The 11,664-nt window shown below is 37.8% G+C and overlaps 1 protein-coding gene across 1 annotated transcript in view; it reads left to right on the forward strand.

The window, feature by feature from the left end:
• Window positions 1-11,664, forward strand: part of MED12L (mediator complex subunit 12-like) — a 576,790-nt gene that overhangs the window by 531,245 nt on the left and 33,881 nt on the right. Inside the window, exon 38 of the mRNA XM_006900063.1 lies at window positions 170-381. Within this exon, the coding sequence (XP_006900125.1) occupies window positions 170-381 (212 nt within the window). The remainder of the gene's footprint in view (window positions 1-169; window positions 382-11,664) is intronic.

Genomic DNA, 11,664 nt, shown 5'->3' on the forward strand with positions numbered 1-11,664 from the left:
GGTTGTGTCATCTGCATAACGGAGATTGTTAATAGACCTTCCACCAATCCTGATGCCACAATTCTCCTTATAGAGCCCAGCCTCTCGGATAATCTGCTCTGCATACATGTTGAAAAGGTATGTTGCATTAGCACATTTAAAAAGCCTTTCTTTCTGGTTACTTTTGCAGCTGGCTCCAGATTGGACACTTCCAGCTCCTTTGTCCCCACAAACACCAAACAAGCCCTATCAAACATGCTGCAGCGGCGCTCAGGGGCGGTAATGCAGCCACCCTCTCTCCATGCAATCACGTCACAGCAACAGTTGCTACAGATGAAGCTTCTGCAGCAGCAACAACAACAGCGGCTTCTCAGGCAAGCCCAGACTCCACCTTTCCAACAGGTTTGTTCGTCCAGATCTAGCAATGGAGTTTTATTGCCTCCTCTAGCTGTGGATGAATTTGGAGCAGGTCACATATTTGGGTGTGCACATATCCATATATGCCCATGAGCGTGGAAGCATGTTTCATATAGGGTTTATAAATACCCTTTCAACTTTGTGTTTTAATCTCATTATTGGGCAATAAGAACTCAAAATGTCTTGGATTTATTAAAGTTTGTCGTCAAGCAAAGAAGAAGACATATGACTTTGTAATCAATTAAATGTAGGCTTTTCATCCTTAAGGTCACCATTCTCTGAGCTCATAGTCAATGACAGTTACTCCCATATTCTGTACTCCTTTTAGCAGTGATTTTATCTATTTCTAGATTTATTGTTTTGAGATATTTTCATTAGATGTTTCTTTGGTTTTTCCCTGTGCAGACATTCTTTTTAGTGTATCAGTAAGGCCTGTAACACGAAATGGAAAAATGAAAAATAACAATCAGTATGTTGGTACATTCAGTTTAGTTCTTGACATGGTATTTTTACATTCTTTAACCCATTTGTCTTAACTTTTTTGTTGTTTTTAATATTTTTATTGGTTTTCATACAATAATTAATTTACATTGTGTTATTTATATACAAAACATATAAACACACACACATACATACATTGTGTTTTATAGAATCTTTACATTGTGCTTCATACAATCATGACAATACATTGTATCTTATATAATTAATTACCATTGATCTATGCCTATTATTACACCATCTTTTCAAGTTCACATTAAATCTTTTCTTTTCCTTCACCCCTCCCAACCTGCCTACTAAACTTTACTATTCTTGTGATTTCCTCTCTTCCACTTTTTACACCCTCTTTACTTTTGAACGTTCATAAATATCTTACATATTATTCACCTATTTTACACGAACAGTCTTATAGGGTATTTGTTCTAATGAAACTGAGTTCATTCACCAAGCATAATGTTCTTTACACTCTTCCATGTTATGTAGTATTTTACAAAATTCTTATTCTTTAGTGTTACATAGTATTCAGTTGTGTAAATGTGCCACAATTTCTCCAACTATTTATTTGATGATAAACAATTGAGTTGTTTCCATATTCTTGCTATAGTGAAAAATGTTGCTATGAACATGGGTATATTCATATCTCCATTCATGTCTCAGTTTTAATTTCCTTGGGATATATTTATTTCTAGCAGTGCAATAGCTGTGTCATATGGGATTTCTATCTTCAGCTTTTTGAGGAAACATTAAACTGCCTTCCAAAATGGTTGTATCAGTGCATGAGGGTTCCAATCTTCACAAATTCTCCAAAATGTATTGCTTACTGCTGTTCTGTTAAACTATGCTACTGCTACTGGATTAAGATGTTATCTCATTGTTGTTTTGTGTCTTAACTTTTGAGATGGTTCTTATTATGGTTAGCAAAATAACTGGGAAGGTCACAAAAACTACTACAGACCCATAGAACTCAAAATTATGCAGACAGAGTGAAATTTTTAAATGGGGAGTTGAGATTTTACCTTCTAGAAAAGTTAACTTATTTTTGTGTGTATGTTATTAAATTGTTCTAAAATGAGCATGCACAATTTTTATGACAATAGTAGCTAACATTAATGGAGCACTTATGGTATACCAGACTAGTTTTACGCATGTTCAGAGTACTTAAAAATCCAGTATATGTTGAACCTTACAGTTGCCCTGAGAGATAAGTAATTTTATGATTTTTCTAATCAGTGTAACAAATCTACAAGTGTGTCTTACCCTAAGAAAACCATAAAGCTTTGCAGATGACCAGAGATTCTAATTTCTTTTAAAATATTCTTTCCCTACTTTTTAGGCACATCTCAACATTTCTTGGCATTTTAGTATTCAGGCCATATAATCATTTTTGGAAGATCAAGATATTAAGTCATACATTTTTGAAAATGGGATTTTTAAAAAAAAAACTGAATTTCAAGAAGGATTATAAAAACCAAATGCATATTAACTAGGTTGATTCTGACTCATCACAACCCTGCAGGACAAAGTAAAACTGCCTCATACAGTGTTCAAGTCTGTAACTCTTTTTTTTTAAAATTGAGGTTTTAATGCAAGTTTAAAAAGAACTTGGGTTTCATTCATTGTTGCACATTTTCCTCCCTACTTCCTTCTCCCCTGCAAGTTTGCTTTTTTTCTTGGGGGAAAAAAGTTCTTTCAATGTTATACTGACACCCCCAACCAGACCACTTTAGTATGCAGCTCATATTCTGGACTCTTGTTATGCCAATAATACCTACTTATATATTCCTTTTATACATTTCTTTCCCTGGTCTGTTTCAATGCTGTGTTTATTGCCTTTTTTCTTAGTTTCCCCCAACCTCCATTTTAGTCCTGTTTTATAACAGCGGTACTATGCAATATTTATCTTTTTGTGACTGAGATATTTCACTCATCATAATGTCCTCCATGGTCACCAGTTTTGTATAACAGTTCATGAGTTCTTTGTTTTTCAGTGCTGCATAATATACCATTGTTTACCACAGCTTCTCTATCCATTCATTTATTGATTGGCATTTGGATTGTTTCCAACTCTTTGCTATTGTGAACAAAGCAGCAGTAAACATGGGTGTTCATATGTCTGGTTGAGTGGCTGTTCTAGTTTCTTTAGGGTTTATTCCCAGTAGTAGAATTGCTGGATCAAATGATGTTTCTATTTGCAACTTTTGGAGAAAGTGCCATACTGCCTTCCATAGTGGTTGCACCATTTTACACTCCCACCAACAGTGAATAAGAGTTCTAGTTTCTCCATAACCTTGCCAACATTTGATGTTTGCTGCTCTGTTGAATTTTGCTGTTCTTGCTGGGGTGAGATGATATCTCATAATTATTTTTATTAGCATCGCTATTAAAGCTAGGGATTTTGAACATTTCTTCATGTGTTTGTTCACCATCTGAATGTCTTCTTTTGTGAAGTGTCTGTTTATGTCTATTTTGCAGGTGGGTTGTTGACTTATATCATGTTGTGGCATTTGAGTATTCTATAAATTTTAGATATATAAGTCCCTTGTCAGACATGTCACTACCAAATCTTTTTCCCAGTCCACGGCTTCCCTTGGAGAAGTTTTGGGATGTGCATAGGGATTTGATTCTTAGAAGTTCCCATTCATCTTATTTTATCCGCTCCTGGTTATAGGTTTTTCAGGATTCTTGGAAGACTGTTCATGTTGTGGATTAGTGCTTCTAGGGTTCTTCTAAGCTTTCTTCTAATGAGGTTTATAGTCCTTGGTATTAGTCAGATGTCCTTGATCCACTTTGAGTTGAGTTTTGTGTATGGTGTGAGGCATGGGTCTTGTTTGAGTTTTCTGAAGATGGCTTTCCAGTTTTGACAGCACAATTTGTTTAAAAGGCTGTCATTTCCCCACTTAACTGATTTTATCTCCTTGTCAAAAATCAGTTGACCATCGGTAGATTTCTGGGTTCTAAATTCTATTCCATTGATCTGTGTGTCTGTCATTGTACCAGTACCATGCTATCTTGACCACCATGTCAGTATAGTAGGATTTGAAATCAGGGAGTGAGATACCTCCTACCTTGTTTCTCTTTTTAAGCAGTACTTTGTTATTTGGGATCTCTTTCCATAGCAAATGAAATTGGAGATTGCCTTTTCCATCTCATTGAAGAATGAAATGGGTATTTGTACTGGAATTGCATTGAACATGTAGATTGCCTTTGGTAGAATTGTCATTTTTTACAATATTGAATCTTCCTATCCATGAGCAAGGTATGTTCTTCCTTTTCTCCAGGCCTCTTTTTGTTTCTTGTAGTAACGTTTTGTAATTTTTTTTTATAGATCCTTTGTGTTTCTAGGTAGATTTACTCCCATGTATTTAATCTTGTGATTAGCTATTGTGATGGGTATTGTTTTTCTTAGTTCCTCTTTTGTATTCTTTTTGTCACCATAGAGAAATTCAATAGATTTTTTTTTTTGTTGTTGATGTGGTGTCCTGCCATTTTGCTGAATTGGTAAACTATGTCCAGTAGTTTTCTTGCTGAGTCTTTAGGGTTTTCTAAATACACTATCATATCATCTGCATATAGAGATAATTTTACCTCCTCTTTGCCAATTTGGATGCCTCTTAATTCCTTCTTTTGTCTTATTGCTACTGGTAAGCCTTCTAATACAATATTGAATAAGTGAGGTCATAGTGGGCATCCTTGCCTAGTTCCTGTTCTCAAAGTGAATGCCTTTAACCTCTCTTCATTGGGAACAATGTTGGCTCTAGGGTGTGCCTATATACTTTTTACTATGTTGAAGAAATTCCCCTATAATCCTGTTTTGTTGAGTGTTTTAATCAGGAATAGGTGTTGGATTTTCTCAAAGGTCTCTTTTCCATCAATTGATAAGATCTTGCAGCTCTTGTTCTTTGCTTTTTAATGTGATGAATTATGTTGATTATTTTTCTTATGTGGAACCATCCTTGCATACTCCTTGTTTTGTTAATGGTTTCAGTTGTTTTTCTGTTTTCTATTTCATTTCGTTCTACCCTAATTTTTAGAATTTCAGGTTTTTTTGAGGGTTTTCTTGCTGTTCTTTTTTAATTTGTTGGATATGTTAAGTTAGAGAGTCAGTGGTCATTTTTTCTTGTCTTTTAATGTGTTTGCTTATTGCTATAAATTGACCCCTAAACGGCTTTGACTGCTTCCCAGAAGTTTTGGTAAATGGTGTTTTCATTGTCATTTGTTTCATGAAACTTTCTAATTTTGTTTTTATTATTTCTTCTAGTACCCCCTCATGTTCAGCAAGGTGTTGTTCAGCTTCCAAATGTATATTTTTTTTCTTCATCCTTATTATTAATTTCTAATTTTGTAGCACTGTGGTCTGAAAAGATGCTTTGTATTATTTCTATGGTTTTTAATTTATTGATGCTTGCCTTGTCTCCTAAAATGTGATCTATTCTGGAGAATGTTCCATGCACATTGGAGAAGAAAGTATATTGTGCTTTCTATGGGTCCATTAGCCTATGAATATTTAGGAGATCTATTTGGTTTATTGTGTGGTTTAATTCTTAAGTGTCTTTGTTGAGTTTCTTTCTGGAAGTTCTACCTTTTCTTGAGAGTGGTGTATTGAAGTCTCCAACTACTATAGTAGTGTTGTCTATTTCCTTTTTCAGTTTTGTTAATGCTCGTTTTTATATACTTTGCATGTCTTTCATGTGGTGCATAGATATTTATTATTGTTACATCTTCCCATTTTATTTACCCTTTAATCATTATGTCCTTTGTGATGGTTTTTGCATTGAAAATTATTTTATCAGAGATTAATATTTCCACACCTGCTTTTTTCTGGCTGCCATATGCTTGGCATTTCCCCCACCCCCTTTAATTTTCAGTCATTTTTAGCTTCATTTTTCAAGTGTGTCTCTTTTAGCCAGCATATTGATAGGTTTTGGGTTTTTATTCAGTCTCCTGCCTTTTTTTTTCTTTAGTGTTGCATTTAAACCATTTACATTCAGTGTGATTATTGAGATGCAAGGTTTCATTGCTCTCATTTTGTTGAGTTCTTTTTGGTGTTGTTGCTAGTTACTTTGGGCCATCCTGCTTTCTGTGGCACCTCTGTAAAAATGATATCTCTCAGTGTTCCCTCTATCACTGGTCTTGTTTTGAAAAACTCCCTTAGATTCTGCTTTTCTAGGAATATCTTGATCTCTCCTTCATATTTGATGGACAATTTTGCTGGGTACAGTATTCTTGGTTGATAGTTGTGTTCTTTTGGTATTCGTTATATGTCATTCCACTGTCTTCTTGCTCTCATGGTTTCTGCTGAAAAATCAGCATATAATGTTATTTGCTCTCCCTTATATGTTACTCTTTGTTTCTCCCTAGATGCTTTCAGAATTCTCTCCTTATCTTTGGTTCTGGCAAATTTGACTATGATATGCCTTGGTGTTTTTCTTTTGGAGTCTGTTCTATATGGTATTCGTTCAGCTTCTTGGATATATATATTCTCTCATTCTTCATTATGCCTGAGAAGTTTTCTTTCTTTCTAATTATTCTTCTACACTTTTTCAGTGCCTTTACTTGCTTCTTGCTGTTCTGGAATTTCGATGGTACGCATGTTATTTCTCCTGATGGTGTCCCACAATATTCTTAGGTTTTCTTCTTTTTCCTTCTCTTTTGACTCAGCTTTTTGCTCTAGCAGATCAGTGGTGACAATTATAACTTGTATTTTGCTGGTCCTGTGTTCCTTCTCTTCACCTCTATTCATGTGCTCCTCATCATGTTGCCAGCATCTGAAACCTTTGATCTCATATTTTGGATCATGGTTTCGTTTTTTTTCCAGTGCCTCTTATGCTTTGTTAGTTTTATCTGAGTTGTTTTGGATTTTCTTTTTAAGCTCTTCCTAATTTTTGCTTACAGTGTCCTGTAATTCTTCAAGTGGTCCCACAACTCCCCCATCCATTGAAGATACTCAGTCATTGTTCTTTTGAGTTTTGTGTCAGAAAGTTTCATCAATCTTTCTGGCTTCAGGAAATCCATTGATACTGTGTCACCTTTTTTCTTACTTTGGGCTTGTATAGGGGGTGAGGTAGTATGTTTCCTATGTGACATTTCTGTGGTAGAGTTTTTCATTTCTGAGGCAAAAGCAGGTTCTTGATCTAAAATCAGTGCTTCAGAAGAAGATGGGGCAGCTACCCTGCCTGGGTTTCTCTCTGCCTTCTGACCCAAGGGAAGATCTGCTTCAGTTGAGCTAGGGTAACCCAAAGTGCTCTGGGCAAAAGGCAGTTGATGGACTGGACATGAGGAGATGCAAGACAGAGTTTGGAGGCCTGGTTGGAAAATCAGGAAGCCTTGGTTTTTCCTTTGAGATCAAGCTCCACCTGTCTTGCTTCCTTCTTCTGATTTGAGCTTCAGGAGTTCCATGTGATCTAGCCAAACAGCAGTGAGCCCACAACCCCCACCCCCAAACCACCTAACTCAAGTTCTGGTGTCACTTCCAGTGCACATCACCCTCCAGCACTGGTGTCGGCATCAGGCCCAGAGTTCTTTTTGTAGGCCAGAGGTATCGGGAATGGAATCCCAGGCATGGGGCGTTGGCAGTGTTGGCACCAGAATTCCAGGCATAGGCCTTGCTTTTCTCTCACTGAAATTTCAGTTGTCTTACTCACTCCTGGCAGGTTCCTGGGTCCTGCTGGGTCCTGGCACCTGGCATGTTATAGCTCTGGCATCACTCTTAATTCAGTTCACTCTTTTTTTAAGGTGGTATAAATTTAGTTTTTTCCTTGTTAATAGCCATCCACGGCTTGTGCTTACACAGCAACTTGTGCTCACACAGCAACTTGTGCTCCAAGTCTGTAACTCTTAAGGAAGCAGACTACCCCATCTTTCTCCTGTGGAGGAGCTATTGGATTCAAACTACCAACCTTTCCATTAGCAGCCAAGTGCTGTACTACCAGGGCTCCTGTAAGAAGAGTGAAAGAACCAGGAGATAATAACAAGGATGAATGGGACTTTCTAAAATTTAAGTTCCTGTGTGCATCAGAAACTTCACAGTAGGGTAAAGAGAAAAATAACTGACTGGGAAAATGCATTTGGCATTGTCATCTCAGACAAGGTTCTCATAATGAAAACAGAACACCTCCACAAGAACAAGTCTGATAACCCAAAATGGGCAAAAGATATGGAAAGGACTTTCACGGAGGAATACATTGAGATGGCCAACAAACACATGAAGAAGTGCTAAAAATAATTGGCAATAAGAAAGAAGCAAATTAGAAACACAATGAGATACCATCTCATCTTATTAACAGTGACACAGTTTAACAGGATATCAAGCAATAAATGTTGGAGAGGATGTGGAGAAATTGAAATACTCATACATTGTTGATGGGCTTGTGAAGTCACTCTGGATAGCATTTTAGTGTTTCCTCAAAAAGCTGCACATAGAGATTTCATATGACCCAGCTATACCACTGCTAGGAAAACAGAACTTTTTACACCGATGATCATAGCAGCATTATTCACAATAGCAAGAACATGGAAATTGCCTAAATATCCAACAAATAACTGGATTGAGGAACTGTGCTACGCAGTGCTCAGGAGCAACAAGTTTGAATAATAGTATAATGTGGCCTTCGAGAGAAGTTTTTTAATTTTAGAATATTCTTTTGGTGACACATCAATCATTTGTCTATTTGCTATATTGAACAACTTGGAGTTGCTGTGATGCTAAACACCATCCCATAGTCATAGCAAATACCATAATGGTTACCCATTATGTACAATGGTTGGATGAGCTTCTAGATTGATTCATGTTGGGAAGCAGAAGTGGCATCCACTTCCTAAACTAAATGCCTCTGGAAACTCCACAAACTCTCTAATAAATGTACAGGAATGATGTTAATTATAGAACAGAGTTCAAGTGTTTTGTGCAAAGTTTACTCTGAGTCATCTTGGACTCAACAACACTTAACCACTGCTAAATGAGACTAGTGCTGTGATATCTGGAGGAACATTCTTCCACTTTGCACATCACTCTTTGTCAATGTGTTGTATAAGGTAACTTGAGTTTGCTGTGATGCTGAACCTTGTAACATTAGAGTATCAAATACCAGAATTTTTTCCCATTGTGGACTGTGTTTGGTGGAGTTCTCAGTTATAAAACAGGTTGGGAAGCAAGAGAGGCATCCACTTCCTAAACCCCATGCCTCTGGAAACTCTGTGAACTTGGAGAAACAATGATAGCTATGGAAAGGCATTAGGACTTTTGTTCATAGAGTCGCTATGAGTCGACCTCCACTCGATGGCAATCAACAACAACTATATAATATGGGAGATGCTAGTGAGCATTATGCTGAGTGAACTAACTTAGGCGCATAAGGACAAATATTGTATAAAATCATTATTGTAAAAAGACAAGGGTAACTAACAAGATGTATATGGATATACAGATAGAAGAAGAGAGGGCAGGGATTGTTGATAGAGCCACAGAGTTTGGAGGGAGGGAGCATAAAAAATAAAACCAAAAACCCAGTGTACAATAATGAAAAATGAAAAAAAAAAATAAAACCAAAACTCAAATTGAAAAGGAAACCAGTTTAACTGGGTAAGAATGCAAATGACAGCCACTATATGCTTCTCTGACCTCTGGTGTTGGCTTTCATACCCTGGGTGCCACATTAAATGATCCTGAGCTACTTTTGCTCATGCCTAAATTATGAGAATTTGATTAAAATACTTTTTTAAAAATACCGATTTTTTGTTACATAGTGGCTTAGTTCTGGGATTCCTAGAATACTTGATCATGCTAATGAGAAATACTTGGACCAAGAGGCAGTCATCAGAGCAGAGCAAGGAAAGACTGCATGGTTCAGAATTGGGAAGGGCGTACGCCAGGGATGTGTCCTGTCTCCATACCTTTCAACCTGTATGCAGAACAGATTATCTGGGAGGCTGGGCTCTATGAGGAGAAATGCTGCATCAGGATTGGTGGAAGATCTATCAACAGTCTGCGATATGCAGATGACACAACCCTGCCTGCTGAAACTGAGGAGGACCTGAAGTGCTTGCTGCAGAGGGTTAAGGACTGCAGCCTCCAATATAGACTGAGAAGAAGACAAAGATTCTCACCACTGGACCAGTTGGTAGCATCAAGATGAATGGTGATGTCAAGAAGACAAAGATTCTCACCACTGGACCAGTTGGTAGCATCAGGATGAATGGTGAAGAGATTGAGATTGTTCACAGCTTTAGTCTGCTTGGCTCCACAGTCAACGTTCTCGGCACCAGTAGCCAGTAAATTAAAAGACGTATTGCTGTGGGAAAGTCTGCTGTTCAGGACCTCTCCAAAGTACTGAAGAGCAATGGTGTTTCTCTAGAGACTAAGGTGCCTCTGACACAGGCCATGGTCTTTGCAATCACTTGTTATGCATCAGAGAGTTGGACAATGACTAAGGAAGATAGAAGGAGAATTGATGCCTTTGAGCTGTGGTGCTGGAGAAGAGTATTGAGGGTACCATGGACTGCTAGGAAAACAGATTCATCCTGGAAAGGGTCAAACTGGGCGGCTCCTTAGAGAAAAGGTTTCTGAGGCTCCATCTAACATACTTTGGACATGTTGTACGGAGGGACCGGTCCTTGGAGAGGGACATCATGCTTGGTAAGGTGGAGGGACAGCGCAAGAGGGGAAGGCCCTCTATGAGGTGGATTGATTCAGTGACTGAAGTAATTGGGATGGGTGTATCGGAGACGGTGTGATTGGCACAGGACAGAGCAGAGTTTAGGGCTGTTGTACATAGGGTCGCCATGAGTCGCAAGCAACTCGACAGCACGTAACAACAACAGCAACAGCAGCTTAGTAAGGAGTTAAGACGGCCAACCCAAAAGCATCTGGTTTGAATCTCACATTTGCTAAGAAAGATGAACTATCCCCTCCTGTGCCATTTACTACCTCTGAAAATCTACAAGAGGATCAACTATGAGTTGGTTCAACTGTCAGTAAATTCCAACTCAGTAGTACTTATAAAGACAGCAGCATGCTCGGAGCCATTTAAAACTGTAGCAGGAGCTTATCATTTACTATCTATGTCACTCATGACAGTTGAGTTGGGATCAACTCATTGTTGACCTTTTGCAAGTTTCCCAGGCTGTAATTTCTACAAGTTTGCCTGATTTTCTTCCTCAGAGCTGTTGGTGGATTTGAACCACCAGAGAGATTCAGCCTTTGAATTAGAGATACAACTCCCTATAGATTTGGCCACCAGAGTTTTCCCTATTTTGGGGGGTGGGGGACTGAAGGAAAATAAACACTTATGCCATTGCTTTAATCCTTATCGAGATTAAATTAACAGAGTTAAGAAACTGTTACTGTTGGATGACATCCAGTTGACTACAACTAACTCACAGTGTCCCTCTGAACAACATATCTAAACCTTGCCCTATCCTCACAATCTCTGTAATGGTAAAGTGTATTGTGGTAGTCACTGTGTCAGTCTTATCTTGTAGGTATTACTCTCTCTTGATATCCCTCCACTTTTCCTAGTATGAAGTCTCTCTCCATGGTCTGGTACTTTCAAAAATATATCCAAAGTAAGTGAGATAAAGCTTTACCATCCTTGCCTCTAAGGGGCACTCTGGTTCTACATCCTTAAGTGAAATTTGATTGTTCTTTTGCCAGTCCATAGAATATTCAGTACTCTTAGCCTTAGCACATTTCAAAGGCATCAGTTCTTTTGTCTTCTCTATTTATTGTCCAGCTTTCAGATGGAGCTATCTAAAAGAAGTAATTTCTTTTTTTTT

Source organism: Elephantulus edwardii, unplaced genomic scaffold, assembly GCF_000299155.1.
Source record: "Elephantulus edwardii isolate Elephantulus edwardi_28Jun2011 unplaced genomic scaffold, EleEdw1.0 scaffold00272, whole genome shotgun sequence".
Classification (NCBI taxonomy): Eukaryota; Metazoa; Chordata; class Mammalia; order Macroscelidea; family Macroscelididae; genus Elephantulus; species Elephantulus edwardii.